At 38.8% G+C, this 21734-nt stretch overlaps 1 protein-coding gene across 2 annotated transcripts in view; it reads right to left on the bottom strand.

Moving 5' to 3' along the window:
* Positions 1-929: 929 nt before the first annotated feature.
* LOC126251701 (coiled-coil domain-containing protein 22 homolog) overlaps positions 930-21734 on the bottom strand; it is a 214890-nt gene continuing 194085 nt past the window's right edge. For both annotated transcript variants that reach the window (XM_049952289.1, XM_049952290.1), the window contains exon 11: positions 930-4545. In XM_049952289.1, the coding sequence (XP_049808246.1) occupies positions 4414-4545 (132 nt within the window). In that variant the 3' untranslated portion in view covers positions 930-4413. The remainder of the gene's footprint in view (positions 4546-21734) is intronic.

Raw genomic sequence — 21734 nt, 5'->3', positions numbered from 1 at the left:
CATACACAATAAAGATCAGACCCACATGAATGATATGTCCTATTATCCCAATTCATTTATGTTAATTTAATGAGAATTTAATAAGTTGATATTTGTAAGATGACTGTACTGCAGCAGGAAGCTGAATAAAGACACGAACTTGATTAGTTTCTTGACATTGAATTTATGACGCATAAAGTTTAAATAAATGTTGATCTTTCAGCTATGCTTTGTGTTTAATAATGTAACATCACACTGCAAATTATCTAAAGGTCTTTGTAATACATTTCTAAAACATATAAAGATTGTAAAATATAAGAAGTTTAGCATGTGCACAGGCGTGACAATTTAGTGACAATGTCACAGTTGGCACAAAATTTTACTCTACTGGCCAACAGTGGCTCAACTACAGTACAAACTCGGGGAGCTGAACCTGGGAAGAGGGAATGAAACTCAATGTGTGAATCAGTGTATCATGGAGCAAAAAGTCCAAACACTGCATACAGATGAGCATGGAGCAAACACAATGCTACCATCACAAGCAAATGAGTAAACTAAGCACACAGAAAACAAAGGATGATACAAGGCAAAGCCCAGGTCCGATGCAGTTGATGTCTGCATAAGAATTGCTGGACCAGGTCTTTTACCGCCAGCAAGTAAACAACTGGATCATTAGCTCTGCACTATTCCTCTTCGATACTCATGGCAGCTCGTGTGCACCCAATCTCACTATTTGCTAGTGGGTATGCTAAATCCTTACCAAATATATCAAATGTTAAATCCTGAATATACAGCTGCTTTTCTCAAACTGACAAGTAACTGTCAAACTTTTCATCTCTCTCTCTCTCTCTCTCTCTCTCTCTCTCTCTCTCTCTCTCTCTCTCTCTCTCTCACACACACACACACACACTTAATGATGTCCAAACTGTGTAGAAAGTGCAGATGACTAGTTTTAATTGAAAAATGTAAAAAATTTATTAACACATAGGTATAAATAACAAACAAATCTCTCCTTGTATTGTCGCTGTACCACATCCAATTGCTACTGGAACCATTACTGACATAAATACAACAAACAAGACTAAAAATCAACAATAAGTGAAAAAATACTCATTATGCTTCTCTTCAGCCAAGTTTAACAAGTTATTACAATTTTTTTTTTTTTTTGCCGACTTGCTTTCAGAAGGTTCTGCAACATCATGATTTGTTACTTGTTTGTTGGACATTTGTGAGAGCTACTTGAGTCATCTAGTACAGAATAAATATGAAACCAGTGCATCCTAGCAATAAAGTCAAGTCTTTTACAAAGATGAAAAGCAAATCATATTGTTCTAAAGCATTTTTCTATTTTCCAAAAGAAAGGCTGCTTCAGTGCCTTGAATTAGAAATTTCCAATCATTTGTAAAATATCGACCAAATTCAAAGTTTTCAATGGTAAAAAATATCAACAACATAAATGGGAATTGTAAAGCTATTATGGCAACAAATAAACATGAAAATACGACTCTCATTGACACATGTTCAATTTGTCAGTTTAAATCTAGTATATTACTTCCAATACAACCAGAAATGGGGTACATATTCCACATTTCACCGATACTGACCACTATTCATTAATAGACAGTGTATTAAGAAGTTTCTCTTGCTAATTAACACCATTAATACACAAGATGCTCTACTTTCATACATGTTCACTTATGAGAACATTGTTTCCCCTTCTTCATGCATATAAATATCATCCTTATTAGAACACACCAGAACAAATTACAGACCTCTCAATGTTTCTGTATATAAATATTACATTTGATATGTATATTGCAACATGTTAACAAATTTATAGCAAAATAGCAGCATACAACATAATCACCATCAATGAAGAGAGATGACTTACATGGGAATGTATCATTTACAACTCAACCATAACAAAATTTGCTCTAAGAAACACACACTTCAATTAATGGTGCATATCAGACGACATTACTTAGCATTTTCATCTGTAACTTCTCTCATTCACTTTCATACCACAGAATAAATCAACTGTTGTCACAAATACTTAATGAACAATATTACTGGCTGTGTAATTGTTATATGCCAGAATGAAGAAAGTATTTATACATAAGCTATGACCACACAAATGGGGAATTAAATGATTAACTGCTGTCATAATTGAGGCATTTAGGTGCAAATTTGCTCTTATACATCTTTTTTCACTTTTTCCTTATTTGCACCACCACATAAACTAAAACTGAAAATAGCCATTCTGATTTTCTGTATTAGTGACTACTTAAAAGTGAACTCAATCACAAACACTAACTTTAGTGGGCCATTCTCTTCCAAAAACACCTAACTGGAAGAGCCCAGTCTGCTGAAAAAATCAAGTAACTGAAAATATGTTTACATCATAAAGTTTCAATTCATTTGTTTTTCATAGCTTCACATTTCAGAAACTCTCACATTAAAATGTCACTGACCGCTTGTGTAATATTGAATAATTTACATGCTGTTTACAGCTGACTCCCAACCCCACTGCAATGTTTGAAACAGTAAATTCCACTATTTGTATGAATAAATTAGCATCATAGCTTTTTGAATACAGACAATTCAAATCATACTAAATAAAAAAGTAGTTATCTAAACGAATGATCAAAACTTTAATATCAACATCAAATCATAATCTACCCCATCACAATTGTTCAAGTGAGTCACAAGGTTTTTTCCCCCACTATTAGCTTAGTTAGTAAAGCTCCCAGATCACCCCACTGGCAAGAAAATGTTCAGCAACAACAGAATCAAGATCATAAAACATGCAGGCAGCAATTGATTAACATGATCACTGATTCAGCTGGTAGTAGCAATGCCAGTACTGGCTGATGCCTTGGTAGGAAAATTTCAGTTCTCAGTTGCCTGGAGAACAAGAAATTTGTGAGTCTGTAATATGAAACTGCAAAATAAGTATTGCCTGAGGAAATAAAAGTTACTTAATTCCGTCATTAATGCCTTTAAAAACACAATTTCCCAATCTAAACATTCCATGCCCCAAGTTTTAGTTGGTAGCACACAATGCATTAGCTGCGGAAAACTCAAAACTCATCAACAATTCTTTACATACATACTGAATTATCATAGTCTCCCTTCATTACTCTTACATTACTTTGTAGAATACTTCAAAAAACACTCAAATTACATTATTTCATCAGTCCAACCAATAAAAAGTAGATTAGCTAATATTTACACCAACAAAACCTTCTTCTTATGGTAAAGCATACACAGTGATATTTATATTAATCTTTCACCCAATTTGCGCAGTTGGAAATAATTCCAGTTAATAATATTTGGAAACAAAAGTACTTAAATGCTGAGTTCTCCATTAGCTTAGCTGCTTGTTAACATGATTCATCTACCTAATTTGCGTTCTGTGACAGAAACACCTCCCACAGCCTGATATAAATACACATAAGAACATTTTGTAAATGCCCAAATGTTTCCATATAAGAATAGCCTTTTTTTCCCTTTCAGTGCTAGAAACTGTGACTGCTGTGTAGCAAAAATACGAGAATGTAGTGTAAAAGGCTGGGAAACAACTTTGAAATTTTTATGGCATCTGGTACTGTGGTAAATTTGTAGCCACTAATCCTGAGGATCACTATATAAATATTTGCATCTCCTCTTGTGCTGATCAGATACACACATCTGCCTTTTCATCTTCCTTTTCTGGTTGTTTAGGCCTTGTACCTACCACATGTACAGGCTGATTCTTCTCCTGCTGAACACCATACCCTTTTCTACACAATAATTTTCCATACACTAATCCATAATCACATTTCTCACAAAGTAATCTAATGAAGCTGCCAGAAAGCATATTATTTAAACTTCTTTACAAAATGGAGTTATATTACAGAAGCACCATACAAGCAATGTGATGTGAAAGTGAATGTTATCATGTGGTAATTTACAATATTACACTTCAACAAAGCTGTTGCACAGTCAATAACAAAAACTGATTTCCTACTGTCTATATCCGTTTAAAATTGTAAGTGCTGTTTGCAAGAGAACAATTTCTGCAAATAAGAAAACAGCAGCATTTCCCATAAGGCACTTTTTCTACAAGTATTCTGCATGTAACTATTGTAAATATATGTACATGTTTCATCATTTCCCAATCACGATGTAATATATCACAATACCTCAATGAGGTGACATTATATGTTGCTAATATGTTTCAGTCTAAAGTTCTGTTTAACAAATAATTATATGTGATTCTACTGAAATTCGACAGTCACCAGGTTGGCCTATAGAGCAGACACTTGCACTGGGGGGAAAAAGTCTGCAGTTTTTAATAAACCATATTGCATCAATATTATCATAAATTTTATTCTACAGCTAGCTTAACCATGAGCTATTAACATGCATGAAATGTGAATTGTTGCACCAACTTCAAACTTGATTTGTTTGAGCTTTAGATTTCAGTTGTGCTGTAAGTGCAGCATTTTCTTGCTGCATCTGTCGCAAGTCAGCAGAAACTCTCTCCAAATTGGATCCAACATTCTTTGCAGTTTCAGTTTCTATCTGGAAGTCAACAAACTTTTTTGAAATAAATGAGATGAAAAATCTATCCACAAAATGTGTACAGTTCCAATAAAATTATAAATAATTTTAACTTAATAAACATCAAAACAACAACATAATTCCTCACCTAATAAAGTAATAAAGCATTTAATCACTTGCAGCTCTAAATACCAAGCACTTTTTGGCAGCAACAAAGCACCATCTATGCTTATGGATGACATTTTGACATCAGTACAGCCATTGTGACCAATGGCTTTCATATTATTGCAGCAATGAGAAAGACCCTTCAAACCAGATTAACTCCATCACACCATTGGTCAATTATAAAGGCAGGATACCTACACCTTAGTCTTTGATTCTTCTGCATAAATACAGGGTGGCGCACAAAATGCGTTACCGTTTTGTTTTTGAATATAAACTTTATTGTCAATACAATCGGAAAGTAACATATACTACAATGAAGAGCCGTCCATGGAGATTTGTTCTAACTCAGCATATGCTCAATATGTCCACCATTTTGTTTCCTAACTTCCTTCAAACAAACACTGAAGTTAGTGATTACCCTATGGCACATGTCTTCCGTAATTTCACTGCAAGCTTGAAGAATAAGTCTTCTGAGCCCCATTGAACCACGTGGACGTTTCGGGAAAACTATTTCCTTTAGGTATCCCCAAAGAAAAAAGTCACATGGATTGAGGTCTGGACTACTGGGGGGCCAATTTTTTCCATCATTGAGGCGACCTGGAAACCTGAGTGAAATGATCCGCATGTCGAAATGCTAGTGTAAAAACTCCAACACAGTGTTTGCAGTATGTGGTCTTGCTCCAACTTGCATGAACCACTGCGTGTTGAAAGGCAAGGCAGTAACAAGAAGCTGTGGAATGAAGCTATTGCAAAGCATGCTCAAATAACACCAGCTGTTCACAGTTTCTTCAAAGAAAAAGGGTCCAATAAGTCCGTGACTGGAAATTGCTGCCCACGCTGTAATCCGCGGAACATAATGTTGTCGTTCATGAAGCACTTGTGGGTTTTCAGTGGCCCAGAAGCATACATTTTGTTTGTTTACCACACCGTCTAAATGAAAATACGCCTCGTCTGAAAACCAAACATTGTTGAGAGTTTCTTCCCTATCCTCGGCCCACTGAGCAAACAGTAGTCTCTGCTGCTTGTATTCTTCAGTGAGCTTCTGTGCACAGGTCATCTTGTATGGGTTCATATGGAGGTCACTTTTAAGAATGCGTTGAACGGAGCGTCGGGATATTCCCAGTTGCACTGCTGTCTTTCTACATGATTTCCTGGGACTTCTCTGTACAGCGACTCGTACCGCTTCAATATTCTCCGCCGAACAAACAGGCTTAGGCCGAGGTCGCTTCGCTTCCAATACTGTTCCTTCCTGTACAAATTTATCGTACAACCTGCAGATGGTCTTCTTGCAACGGACCCATCGTGTGTTAAACTGTTGTCGAAAACGCCTCCGAGTCACAACAAGTAACAAAGTCACAAAAAGTAACACAATTGCCGATCGTTGCTGTGTCGTCAGTCTTCCATTGTCATCCTTTGCTGCTTACTAGTCTCCTAGCGGCAATATCGTGACTTACACGTCATTTCATAACTCACTTGTTTTTCCAAGCTCTGCTGGTACTGCTGTAGAGATCCCAGTGCGATATCTAATGTGCGTCGTAAATTGTGAAAGAAACAATTGGTAACACATTTTGTGCGCCACCCTGTATATGAAGGGTGTATTTGAGTCCATTTAGATGAGGCGTGTAAGAATTTGACATAAAAACTCCAATGTATAAATAAATGTAGCTATTCTTGGGAACGAAATTTAAACTAAACCTTCTCCCATAACAGTTAAAAAATAGGCTGACCTGCAGGGGACTCGTGGTGATCCATTACTTTGCCCAGTGGCCTATGGTCAATGGCGGATAATTGCTTCTTACAATAGTACAGAATAAAGTAAATTACCATGAGAAGTACCTACACAGTAATCTTTCGTAGTGTGATAATTAGTTTTGTTAAAAATGTTTCATACCATGTGTTTCACTAATGTAAATCAGACAGCACATCTTCTGACTGAAGGTGGAGACCGATAAACCAACTGAGGCAGGCAGTGCAAGCATCCCAGGCATGTAATTATGTAAAATTAGGCAGTTTGGAATGTGTATGACTTTAGCAAGAATTAAATTTCAAGGTACCATGGGTCTCAAAACACTGACCAAGGTTGTGAGTCAACTTGGTAAATTCGGTAGATTTGTTATCTGGGATGAACAGACTATAAAAGACTGGCCAAGGCAGAGGGTGACTGGGAGGACTTCACTGGCTCAGTCTCCAGGACTGAGGATGAGCATGAAGCCCTATGACCAGCTGCTTTTGAGCTCTTCAGCCACTGGTGGGTGTCATCTTTCCCACAAGCAGAAACCTGAAAAGGGAGTGACCCAAGGGACCCCCTCCTAGAGAGAGAAGCCAAAGAAGACTTCTGATTCTCCAGCTTAGAAGTGGGCACAGACATTCCTCATGGTTGGGGTGGGGGGTAGCAACACGGAGGGAAATGCCCCCTACCATCAAGGGGGCAGTTGTAGTCTTCTGGGGTTGGCGGAGCTGATAGTGCCAGAACTGCTGTAGTGGTGGTGTAAGACAATGTCATACGTACAGGATGCAGGCGTTCAAATTTCCTCTTAGCCTCAGTGTAGGTCAGTCGGTCCAGGGTCTTGTACTCCAAGATTTTCCTTTCTTTCTGGAGAATCCTGCAGTCTGGCGAGCAAGGTGAATGGTGCTCCCCGCAGTTGACACAGATGGGAGGCGGGGCACATGGAGTACTGGGATGTGATGGGCATCCACAATGTCGACATATGATGCTGGAAGTACAGCAGGAGGACATATGGCTGAACTTCCAGCGCTTAAAGCACCATATTGGGGGAGAGATATAGGGCTTTACATTACAGCGGTAGACCATCACTTTGACCTTCTCAGGCAATGCATCACCCACAAAGGCCAAGATGAAGGCACCTGTGGCAACCTGATTATCCTTCGGACCCTGGTGGACACACTGGACAAAACGTACACCTCGCCACTCTAAATTAGTGCAAAGCACGTCAGACTGCAAAAGAAGGTCCCTGTGAAATATGATTCCCTGGACTATATTTAAGCTCTTATGGGGTGTGATGGCTACAGAAACATCCCCCAGCTTGTCACAAGTGAGTAACTCCCGTGACTGGGCAGAGGGTGCTGTTTTGATCAAGACTGACCCAGATCTCACTTTGGAAATACCTCCAACTCCCCAAACTTGTCATCTAAATGCTCAACAAAAAACTGAGGCTTCATTATCATGAAAGATTCCCCATCAGCTCTTGAACATACGAGGTACTGGGGCAAATAAGATCCGCTGCCATCCTTAGGCTGACACTCCTCCCACGGTGTGGCCAGGGAGGGGAATGATTTGGGGTCGTACGTCTGTGCGTTGAATTGAGCTCATGAACACTTAAGAGACTGCTGGTGTTTCACCACCAGGAAGAGATGATGGATACGATTCATCACGTGTCATCTGCCCTGATGCCACCCACTCTGACCAGAGGCCCTCCCCACGGGCACCACCCAGCTGCAGCAGAGGCCACCTGGGGGATGAGCATCTACCCCTTGGCACACATGGGGAGTTAACGGCACAAGCATCAGCAGAGCGATCCCTTTGTTGTCGGGGGGCTACAACCAACAGGGTACATGGTGGCCCCACCACAACGGACTGGCTATCTTGCTGGATATCAGGTGCAAAGAAGTCCACGGTCATTGTCAACACAGAAAGCGACACTGCATAGTGCATGGTCGATAACACATCCAGGAAGGTGTCCTCATCCGCGAGATGGAGAATGAGTGGGACTGAAATGTGACAACGAGAAAGTGGGATAAAGATCTCAATGCACGATGGGCACGATGCACCATGTAAGGCACCCTTCCCCAATTGGCTCGCCCTTCGGCAAAATTTTGAAGAATGGAGATCAAACCCTACAGGGGACCATCACAAAGTCCGAAACGTGTGGGACTCCTTTTAGTCGCCTCTTTATAACAGGCAGGACTACCTCGGTCCTATTCCAAACCCCGGACCCACAGGGGGTTACCACTATTGATATATCCTCCTACACCCTTACATTTGTCCTCTAGCCATTCCTGCTTAGCCATTTTGCACTTCCTGTCAATCTCATTTGTATTCCTTTTAACCTGCTACATTTACTGCATTTTTTTATTTTCTCCTTTCATCAAATAAATTCAATATATCTTGTGTTACCCAAGGTTTTCTGCTCGTCCTCATCTTTTTACCTACTTGATCCTCTGCTGCCTTCATTATTTCATCTCTTAAAGTTACCCATTCTACTTCTACTGTATTCCTTTTCCCTGTGCTTGTCAATCATTCCCTAATGCACCCTCTGAATCTCTCTACAGCTTCTGGTTCTTTCAGTTTATCCACGTGCTCTCTCCTTAAATTCCCACCTTTTTGCAGTTTCTTCAATTTTAATCTGCAGTTAAAACCAATAAATTGTGGTCAGAGTCCATATCTGTGGCTGGAAATGTCTAACAATTTAAAACCTGGTTCCCAAATCTCTTGTCTTACCATTAAATAATCTATCTGAAACCTTCCAGTGTCTCCAGGTCTCTTCCATGTATACAACTTTCTTTCATGATTCTTAAACCAAGTGTAACTAGGATTAAGTTATGCTCTGTGCAAAATTCTACCAAACAGCTTTCTCTTTCATTTCTTTCTCCCAGTCAATATTCACCTATCGCTTTTCCTTCTCTTCCTTTTCCTACTATCGAATTCCAGTCTCTCATCACCATAAATTTTTCAGCTCCCTTAACTACATGAATATTTCGCTTATCTCAACATACGTTTCTCTCAATCTCCAGCTCATCTGCAGAGCTAGTTTGCACACAAACTTATGCAACTGTGGTGGGTGTGGCATTCTTGTCTGTCTTGGCTACAATACTGCATTCACTTTGCCATTCATAGTAGTTTATCCACATTCCTATTTTATTATTCATTATTAAATCTACTCCCTTATTACCCCTATTTGATTTTGTATTTATAATCCTATATTCACCTGACCAGAAGTCTTGTTCCTCCTGCCACCAAACTTCACTACTTCCCACTATATCTAACTTTGACCTATCCGTTTCCCTTTTTAAATTTTCTAACCTACCTGCCTGATTAAGGGATCTGACGGTCCATGCTCCAATTCATAGAACGCAAGTTTTGTTTCTCCTGATAATGACATCCTCCTGTGTAGTCCCTGCCTGAAGATCCAAAAGGAGGACTATTTTACCTCTGGAATATTTTACCCAAGAGGATGCCATCATCATTCAACCATACAACAGAGCTGCATGCCTTCAGGAAAAATTGTGGCTGAAGTTCCCCCTTGCTTTCATCTGTTTGCAATACCAACACAGCAAGGCCGTTTTGGTTGATGTTACAAGGCCAGATCAATCAATCATCCAGACTGTTGCCCCTACAACTATTGGAAAGGCTGCTACCCCTCTTCAAAAACCACATGTTTGTCTGGCCTCTCAACAGATACACCTCTGTTTTGGGTTTTGGTTGCACCTACGGTATCGCTATCTGTATCACTGAGGCACGCAAGCCTTCCCACCAATGGCAAGATCCAGGGTTAATGGGGGAGGGGCACAGTGGCGCTGAGAATAGAAACTCTTCCCCAAATTTCAACTTTCTATCCTTAGTTTCTATGGCTAAGAACAGAAACTTCAGATTTGGCAAAGGTGTGGATCTTATACTGTAGGCATCCTGTAAGGAGGGATTTTTTGAAATTCCATCTCTAGGGTGGTGAAACAGGGGATGAAGGTTTTTTTTGAAAAATGTCATGCCATTACAGAAATTCTAGAGCTAGACCTATGAAAATTAGAATACGGTTCCTCCGTCAGAAATAAAGAAATACTAGTTTTAGCATTTTTGAAAATTTAACCCTACTGGAAGCTGTTTTTGAAAATATATTATTATTACAGAACCACTAGAGTAGTTTTAAGGCTCCATCTCTGGACATTGGTATCGAACTTCTTGATTACAAACATAAAACAAAACAAAAAATGTTTCAGTGCTTTTTGAAACTGAACACAAAGTGAGAGAAATAGGGAATGAACTTTTTTATGAAAATACTTTATTATGAAAGCATTCTTACAGCTAAATCTATGAAAATTTAAATTTGGCTTCTCAGAAATAAAAAAAATATGTTTCTCTGTTTTTGGAAAGTCAACCCCTACAGGGGTGAAATGACAGATGAAAGCTTTTATGGAAATACTTCACTGTGCCAGCATTTTTGAAGCTAAATCTGTGAAAAGTCTTATTTCACTTCTCTGTTAGAAATGAAACACACACGTGTCACTGTTTTTGGAAATTCAACTGCTAAGGGGAGGGGGGAGGGGGAGGGGGGGTGGAAAAGGAGTGAAACATTTTATGGGAGTATTTTATTGTGAAAGCATTTTTAAAGCTAAATCTTTGAAAACTGGTGTTTGGCTTCTCATATGGAGACTGAAAAATACGTGTTTCACTGTTTTTGGAAATTCAACCCCTAAGGAGATGAAATAAGAGTCAGACTGATTGACTGACTCAGCATCATCCAGCCCAAACCACTAAGGATGGAAGAATCTTGAAGTTTGGAGAGGGTCTGGACCTTATACTGTAGGCATCATTTAAGGAAGGATTGTCCAAAATTCCACTCCTAATGCATTGATGCAGTGGATGAAAGGCTATCTGAAAGTATGTCACTATTAAAGAAATTTTGAAGCTAGAACTACGAAAATTGGTATTTGGTTTCTCAGTCAGAAAATAAAAAATGTGTGTCTCAGTGTTTTTAGGAAATTCAACCACTAAGGGGATAAAACGTGTGTGTGTGTGTGTGTGTGTGTGTGTGTGTGTGTGTGTGTGTGTCGTCTAATTCTGATTAAGGCCTTTTTGGCCGAAAGCTTACTTGTTTGACAGGTGGTCCCCCCACCCCCCCCCCCCACCCCACCCCACCTGTGACTCAGCATCTATGCTATATGATGAGTAGTAATCTATCCATTTCATAATATTGCATTATTCCATCCTGGATTTTAAATAGTCAGCAGTCCTATCACATATGTGAGAACATATTCTGTATACTCAGACCTTTATTACCCATTTGCAGTGGGCCACTCTGTCAAACACTTTCCAGAAATCTATAAATATGGAACCTGTGTAGTGCCCTTCAAACAAGATTGCATGACATCAAGCGATAAAAGGGCAGGACGAGTTTCAAATAAGTGATGCTTTCTAAATCCCTATTGATATTATGGACAAAAGCTTTTCTGTCTCAGGAAAATTTATTATATTTGAACTTACAAATTACTCAAGAATTCTCCAGCAAAGCAATGTTAAGGATATTGGTCTGTAATTTGCAAGTCCATTATTTTATTCTCCTCACTTACAGGAGTCACCTACTCTTTCTGTCACCTGGGACTTTGCAATGGGCACGAGATTCGCAATAATTTTAGCTTAGTACATGCCCTATGCCAAAGAGCACTCCCTTTGTAGCTGAACTGCAATTAAATCCAAACCTGCTGATTTATTTGTTTTCAAATATTTTAGTTGGTTCTCAGTGCCAAGGATTCCTTCTTGTATGTATTCCATACATAAGCTGTAACAGAGTGAGTTGGAACCATCTACTTCTTGTTATATCATTCCTGGCAGTAATTATATGTTTCTTCTTTATTTCATCTCATTTTGTGAATGACACAATGTGACTATTCCACTGATTAGCTACTTTATTACTCAATCAGAGAATTGTGAAGATTTATTACTCACAATGTAATTTTCCAATTATTGATGACAACAGGTCAGTTAAGTACTTGGAAGTTATTTTGATATTAAGATGTCTACAATTTAAGATGTTCCACAAACACATGGAAATAGGGTTTGAAGTGGGCTAACAAAATGGCTCTGAGCACTATGGGACTTAACTGCTGTGGTCATCAGTTGAAGTGGACTAACAAGTAGTTCTGACTGAAGTGTTATACTTCCATTTAAAGACACCAGCCTCTCTACTTAGCAAATGCCATACTTTGAAAGTTATTCATAATTAACGTTTTGTCTTCCACCATGTTCCATTTTTAACTGTAATTATTTCAAAAATGCAAGAATCGTGACTATGTGGAAATGTACATGGTATTCACAATATAGTCCACATAATTATAATTTTATAAAGTTTTCAGTTATCCAACAGACAGTTAAATCTTATTACTCCATGGTTCATTGTAATTCCATATCTGCTATTTTTGCTCTTTCTCCTGATTATAAATCAAAATGTAATCACAAATTTGAATTAGTCACAGATTTTTCTATAAATAGTTTTACTGAACAATCCTTCAGGCAGTACATGTTTAGTTATCAACATGCGAACATATAAGTGTTAAAGCCAGTTCTCATTTAGCAACCAACATATGAACAATGCTTTAGTCTGCCCTGGGTTAGTTATCAAAATGCAAACATTCACATGGGATGAACAAAAGTATGAAAACACCGAAAATATAACACATTACTATGCCTAATACAGTGTAGGAAACCTGTTGTCATTCAAAACAGCTTCCAGATATCTTGGAATGGATATGTGAAAGTTCCATATGGCTTTCAAGGGAATCGTATACCATTCTCACTGTACAATAATGTCAAGTTCAGGTAACGATGATGGAGGTGGACAGTGGCCATACACCTTTCTCTCCAAATTAGACCACAAAAGCTCTATACTACTGAGATTTGGTAACTGTGGTCGCCAGGGCAGATGTGACAATTCATCCTTGTGCTCACAAAATCTGTCCTAGATGATGAGAACTGTGTGTACAGGGGACCACTCGACTTTGAACACAGCGTCACCACTAGGACACGAACAATGAACTAAGGGATGGACTTGATCAGTCAAAATAGTCTCACAGTCTTTGGCAGTAATGTGACCTTGCAGAGTACCCATGGGTACCATGGAGTACACACAATTACCACAATATGGCTGCCCAAACCATCACCCAACCCTCACCATGTTCCACTCTTGGGACATAATCTTGACAAGAACTTGGAAACAGTGTGCAACAAGACTTGCCTGACAAAAAAACTTTGTTCCACTGCTCCATTGTCCAGAATTTATGGGTTCATTACTATTTTTTTCTTTCTACGCATCACTGATGAACGGTGTTTGGAATTCCAACTCGCACTTCTTATGGAACTTCTACCACGTTGTTTCAGTGCTGCATTGACTTTTGAAACTGCCATTTTCATCTCAATGCTCTTCAATGGCCATCTGTCACAATCAATCACCATAAACTTTCGTCCACATTGTGACTTTGTGGGTGATGTTTCTCTGCCCTCCCTGTATGTGGTATAGATCTTCAGTACAGTGAATACACCCAACACTTTGGCCACCAAGGTTGCAGAAGTACCTACCATACAAGGACCAACAATTTGCCCATGTTTGAATTCACTTAGCTCCAACATAATGCACTCACAAATAAATAGAACACTGTTATAACCATGACTGACAGCTGCAATGTATTGAGGACGTTGTACAGGTGCCGTTTGTAGTCTAATACAACAGTGCAACCTTCAGGCTTGGCTAGCATCTGCATTTATGTTGAAGCACGCATTTTTTGTGATGTTTCCATCTTCATCTTTTTGCCCCACCCCTGTATGTGTAAACATCTTTGTGAGATTTCGCTGAGGGAGTCTGCAGTAGTTTCAATGTCAACATTTCCAATTAATATTACCATCAGGTTCTGATCAGCTACCCAAATGTGAAGAGCTTAAATGTGTACTGAATATGCAAGTGAACATAAATTATGTTGGTTTTCTGTCAGAACTCTATAGCTAAAGAATACTGAATATGAGTGTTCATGGCCAAATCTTTCAAAATGGAATGTACATACTAACCTGAGACAAATATACTATACAAATTATCATGTACCAGCTGATCATCGTAATAGTTTGTGTGTTAATAAATGGGGAAAACGTCAAATTAACTAATGCAGTGCATCACTTGTAATTTCAAACTTGTCATTAATCCAAATTACATTAAGACTAGGAGAGCAGCTCTAACAGAGGTAGTCACATAACACAATCTGTGCAATGGTCAAACTATGGAATGTTTGTACGATCCTTTTGAGTGAATGATATTGTTTGAATGTTAAATTTAAAATTTCAGCTTCCCTTTTGCTGTATTCTATTGCCACACAAGACTCATCAACAAATGACTAAACAGAAGCCATCAAACTTACTTAATGATTTTAAATAGCACCAGAATATTCTCACATTCTCAGCAAGCACTTTAGCTCAAATTTAATGGTGGAAGTAGTAGTATGCTTCACACACATCTTTTTATAGCTGCAGGAATTTTTACTAATATCTCTTTGTCAACATTTCCACATTCCTCTTTGGAGTAAGAATGCAGCAATAACTACTTCCTTCGAATTTTCCACATTTTGTTATTAAATCGCAGTGGATATTTACATTCGTAGCACTTATTCAGCACATATTTCTCCAGAATGCAATTTACAATAAGTTTAAAGTTTTTCCACAATTCTATGTCCAACATATTTGAACTAAATGATGTCCGTTCATTGTGTTAAGTAGGATGCTAACAGCTGCTTCTCTGCTTTTTCCAGCATGAAAATTCTCCTATCATTCTCCATGGATTTATTTGCTTTAGTAACCACTGTCATTATGACACCATTATCACTCATTCCTGTTTCTATACTGACACTGTCGATAAGGTCAGGCCCATCTGTGGCAACAAGGTACAAAATATTTCCACTGCATGTAAGTTGTTGAACTATCTGCTGAAGACAGTTTTTCAGATAATCTATTCACAGCTACTTGACAAAACTGACTGTCAATATCGCCTGCAGTGAAACCATAGATGTTCAAGTCTATACTCTGTAGGATAACGTCATGTCTAACTAATATTGCATGACTGGTGTACTTCAGCATTACCAAGTGCAGACTTTCTTTGAATGATTCTATAACTTTTACAATGGAATCTGGCAGCTGGTAAAAATATCTAATGATAAAGTTGCTAGAATGAGATTTTCACTCTGCATTGGAGTGTGTGCTGATATGAAACTTCCTGGCAGATTAAAACTGTGTGCCGGACCGAGACTTGAACTCGGGACCTTTGCCTTTCGTGGGCAAGTGTTCTTCCATCTGAGCTATCCAAGCACGACTCACGCCCCGTCCTCACAGCTTTACTTCTGCCAGTACCTCGTTCTGCCAGTACCTCGTCTCCTACCTTCCAAACTTGACAGAAGCTCTCCTGAACACTTGCCTGTGAAAGATGAAGTTGCATTCACCTAGGCCAGTTACCTCATCCAAATACCTTTGCAGTCAGACTCAATTTCGACCTCAACAGGGACAATATTTTTATCGATTGCAATGAACATTCTCCCTCCTACAGCATTTAATCTGTCTTTTCTATAGACATCTCATTAAATATTTCAGAGATCTCTACTTCAGGTTTCATTCAAATTTTGGTTCCAAGTAGTGACAGGTTTCCTGGAGGGCAGTAAATTCAGGGTTTTGTTATGAATGCTTTGACAGTTTACTGTTAATGTGCTGACATTTGAAGTGTCTTTACTTTGTATACTATCTCTCTCTGTTCTCTGCATATCAACTAACGAACCTCAAACTGTCTCACAGCCACTCCACTCCACTCAAATAAGCACTCAAAAAGTAGTCTGTTACCTGAGTAGATGCTTCCTCTGTGTAGTGGACCCCCCACCTACCAAAGCAAATCCTACAGTTCTACTACCCACAACTTAGGTCCAGAAGTCCGTAGCTGTACCATTACAGAATTGACAGAGCCACTCCAAACCAAAAGGACACAAATCATTTCTGGGTGCAATACTGCTAACTTTAAGTTCTGCTTTCAGCCCATGATTGAGGCTAGTAGTCTTTACCACTTCTGCCAGTCACCCATGTGGCCAGAAGATGGCCTCAGAACTCTAGCGACAGGCATCACTGATGCCAACATGAACCAAAACTTGCTAACATTGGACCTCCTGATACCTAGCAAACCCCTCTCCCTGTAAGCCTCCTCGAACTCTACTGAATGAGCGGCCACCAGTCCACTCACAGGGCGAATGTCTGAACACTGAGACTCTGCCTCGAGCGACGCAATCACATTACAATCTTTCACTCACTCAGCAGTGAATGCAGATCCGCCAATATCAGGCAGGCTGGAAGGTACCTAGGAAGCAGAGCCCGTGAGTGACACAAGTTACACCTGAGGTGTTCCATGTGAATGCCACTTCCTCCAACATCACTACACTCTGAGGCAGCAGCTTCCATACAGCTGACTGTGGCCAACAGCATCTTCAGTTGTTAGTCATCTACAGGCAGCTCCTTCTGCATCCGCATGCAGTATGCAGACCCCTGAAGTGTTACATGCCATTTAGGTAACAACATTTCACCCTTCTTGTGTAGCACAAGGAATGATGATCATGGCAGAATAATATTAAGTAGGGTGTAAGTCATGGAACATATACTGCACAGGGGTGTTTGATTCCGCATGTGCAGACATTAAATGGGAGGTGTGGAATACAAGAAAACAGCAAGGTGTAATGACAAGTAAACAGCTTCAATTGTTGTGAGCAGGATCTTTTAAGTTTCGGCATCACGGCTTGGCAGTGGCTTGAGCATGAAGGGCCAACTACACTATCCAAGAATGAAAAGATAAGACAAGATGGTTTTGTGAGAGGAGCTACAATTAAGAGAGGTAACTATATCCAATTATAGTCCACAAACTAATCCTTGTGAACGTGTTATGAAGGAATTAGGACAGTTGTGTAAAACATACTGATCTATGAGGCACACTACCTGGACACAACTAGTGCTGGAATTTCAAGAAATGTTTAATGAGTTACTGCATAGGTCAACAGGAATATCTCCTGTAAAAATTATGAACAAAACCTTTGTAGGAGAGCCCTTGTTAAAATTGTTTAACATGGCCCAATTCACCAGTGAATCTGATTACACACACATACACACAAAAAAGAAAGAAAATATGAGAGAGAGAGGGGGGGGGGGGGGGTCGGAATTTTTAATGATAAGGCTGTTGTGCCAAACTTTAAAATGAATGATTTGGTATTAACACTTTCCTTCCACATGTCTTGTACAAATTTATTTGCTTGGTGCCAGCATCGCTAATTTGGATTACATGGCTCGTCGCCGGCTGCTTGTCACCTTTCTGTTGATGACAAGCTTCAAACACATTGACTTTTGCGCACTTTAATTTTTCTGGAAATCCTCTATTTTCCCCTATCATTCCACAAACTCTATTTTTCTTTTTCAAATAACTTCTCTGCAAGTTCTACACTGTTATAATAATTATCCATGCAGAGGTGATGTCACTTTCCATCAAAAGGTGTCAATAGTTCCATCACTGTTTTTGCTAAAGGCTATCCAGTGCCGGAACATAACTTGAAGGAGGAAATGTATCCTGTACTCGAATCACACAGCATCTGAATGAGTACGTCATATTTCGTAATTTTCGACGCATTCTAAACTTTAAAATTTATTCATTCGCGCCACGGTATCATTCCTTCATCAATTGAGATGTTTTGACTTAGATTAAACATTTCTTTATACTTTTTGGAAAAATAATCAATTATGAATTACACTTTGAAAAGCCAGTTGGCATTATGTGGTTTTTTGTTGTTGTTGTTGTTGTCAGAAAAATGTAAACATGATAATATTTGTCTGAATCTGTTGTGGGACATCGTTTTGCGAAATATCTGTTTGTCTATCATGGGATTCGTTGACCAATAATCATCAATCCTTGCTTTTTTTACAATTCCCATAAGGATAGCAAACCCAAACCATTTTCTGAGTTTGGGCCCTGTAACATCGACAAATTTGGCATTTTTTAAATCCGGTTTCCTTCTATTGCAATTTTGACTGTAGCACTTGTTGGTTTCGTTGCTAATATATTCAAATAGATTGTTCCCAAGATATAATTCTACTATATCATCAACGCTCAGCGTATCTTTGGGAAATATGTTTGGACCCAGAGATCCTTCAACTTTATCACTGGTCCTCGGTAAATCAAAGTCTGACCACTATGCACTGTCTTCTTCACCTGATTCATCCGAATCAGTTGGCAACTATAGCATTCGCCGAATTCTTCTAGGACATATTTCACTATCTTCCGATGATTCTGCTTTACTTTCTTTCATATGCCATGATGAAAGGGCACAAGTACTTATAAAAACAAAAAACTTGTTGACGTGTGTAACTTCTTGTTACCTAAACCAAACACCAACATATGCAAGATACTTAAGTGTTGTTGCCGACAACTGCGCGATACTATGCTCACAACGCCACTATGGTGTCGCCGGCTGTTGACCGCTATTTCACGCACAACACCACTGTGATGTCGCCAGATGGCAGGGCGTTAATGTGTGATTTTTCAACATAGCTCGAATTTAAAGAAGGAAATGACTAAACTTTTTCTGTGTTACAGTGGACCTTTTCAAGTTCAGAATATACCACATCCAAAAACAGACCGTGATACAGAATTATACTATACAGATATGATTAAAAGATTTAAGATCCCAGAAGAGTTTGTGCCCTTCACAAATTCAGTGGATTGACGACCACCGGCTGTCCGAGTTAAATTGTTTCCGCATTCCTATCTTAGTTTTCTCAGGACAATTTCTATCTTCTTTGATTATTTTATTATCTTTTATTAATATTATAGCTTATATCACCACTTCTTCCTGAAATAGCACTATAAAACAAATAAATAAAAGCAGCCACAACACCTGTATTCATAGCATCTACTGCTTATTGAATAACAATTGCATTGGTACATTTCTGAAGGTAGCCATGAGCTCAATTAATAAACTTAACTATAAATCAACATTTCAAGGAAAATATTGAAGATGTATGATGTACATGTAGCACAAAAATATAGATACTAAGTATCGCATGCAGAATTCTAGTTTTCACTGCAAATCTAAATTATTCTTAATTATTGTTCTTTGTAAAAGATAGTTGATAAATATAGTTTAAATTTAAAAAATAACTACACAAATTAAATTTTAGGGCAAAAGTGAAAAATCACAAAGCTCTTTTTTCGGACTGTGTCCACTGTTTTACGCCACAGATGTAGTTTTACACAAGCCTGAGTGATAAGTGTCATAAAAACACGGAAAACAATAAACATGGCACTGAGCACAACATACAAATACTGCATTTTTATCACATTTGCTCCTCAACTCTCATGCAATTTTCATAAAAACAATAATTACATATGTCTTCACTAGCATATATTTGATGAACTTTATATATAAATGACATAGCTATTTTAACTGAACAAAACCACGTAATGACCGAAATAAGAGTTGACACGGCGATTACCAGTATCTAATGCTACGAGTTTTTTCCCCATCTTTAAATATTATACACTTGACGAAAATGCTTATAGGAAATTCACCTTTCCTTAAAAATTTGCACTGGCTGGGAATTGAACCCAGGCCGCCCACATGGCAGGCACGTATTCTACCACTGAGTCATGTGGCACACACATGTGGCATTTTTAGTGAGTTAAAAATGCTCAGGTATTTTCAAAGTCCATTTCCTCAAGAATTTTTGAGTTTTACAGCAGACTGCTTTGGTAGTTTCGAATTTGACCTCTGAACTTCACATATTATAAATATAAAAAATTACAAAAATACAGCTGTTGCTTGATCCTGTTGACTCTCAACTACCAGCACCAGAACTGAATTTACTGAAAGATTTCTCTACCTGTGATTCTCGTAAAGCCAGCTGGTACCATTGAAGAGTAGTACAGACACTCTACTAGTTCTCTGGCGCAATGTCTTCAGGAATTAAGGAAATGAATATTCTCTTTTGGCCTCCAATGATTTACATTGGAAGAATAAAGGTGGTGCAGTTTCATCCTCCTAACCACAGCATCTACACTTAGTAGTTTCTTTCTCAATACCCATCACGTGTAGGTGTAGGTTCCATGGCTAGTCATTAGTCTGAGAGTTTAATCTGCTTCCTGTTCGAGCCCAGGATTTCAGAATTTCTTTTGGAACTTGACTTCAGCCCCATTAGCTAGCTTTTTTTTTTGCCTCCTGATGCAGCTATATAGTTTTGATTTTACCATTGCCTTATTGATGGTTAGGGAAGGTTCTAGTCCAATAAATGGAGCCATTGCACCTGTCCTGGCCAGCCTATCAGATTGTCCATTGTCACAGATTCCTGAGTGATCAGGGACACAAGCAGGTTTACCCTGTTTTGCTTTACCCTAGCCTCACAAGAACTTCATGGCATTCTGCAACGATCGTGGACCTCACTGCAAGGGCTGAGAGAGATTTCAGACCTGCTTGGCCTTCTAAATGAATGTAGATGCCGTGTTCCTTGTGGCATTTGATGCTCCTACACACACACACACACACACACACACACACACAGAGAGATAGTATGGGCATTAACAATGTGATCCTTGCGTAGTCAGAGGGCTACCACAATACGGCTACATGATGACTTCCCACATGCAATGGCTACCAAGCTGGTTATTGGGTGACCTTCTCCACACGACCTGCTCTTCTGTAAAAAAAAAAAGTGCTCAAACCTGACTGTAGAAACCAAAGAGGAGTTAATCAAAATGTTGTTGTTGTTGTTGTTGTTGTTGTTGTTGTTATCTTCAGTCCAAATCCTGGTTTGATGTAGCTCTTTGTGCTACTCTATCCTGCTCAAGGCTCTTCATCTCCAAATAATTAATGCAATTTACATCCTTCTGAAAGTGCTTACTGTACTCATCTCTTGATCTCCCTCAACGACTTTCATCCCTCACACTTACCTCCAATACTAAATTCATGATCCCCTGATGTCTCAAAATGTGTCCTATCAACCGGTCTCTTCTTCTAGACAGGTTGTGACAGAAATTTCTTTTCTCATCAATTCTATCAGTACTTCATCATTAGTTATGTGATCTACCCATCTAGTCTTTAGCATTCTTCTGTAGCACCACATTTTAAAAGTTGCTGTTCTCTTTTTATCTAAACTGTTTATCATCCTCATTTCACTTCCACACATGGTTACACTCCAGACAAATACCATTCTGAAAAGACTTCCTAACACTTAAACCTATATTTGATGTTCACAAATTTCTCTTCTTCAGAAA

This window comes from Schistocerca nitens, chromosome 4, assembly GCF_023898315.1.
Source record: "Schistocerca nitens isolate TAMUIC-IGC-003100 chromosome 4, iqSchNite1.1, whole genome shotgun sequence".
NCBI classification, from domain to species: Eukaryota; Metazoa; Arthropoda; class Insecta; order Orthoptera; family Acrididae; genus Schistocerca; species Schistocerca nitens.
This window is presented reverse-complemented; position numbering and strand designations above follow the sequence as displayed.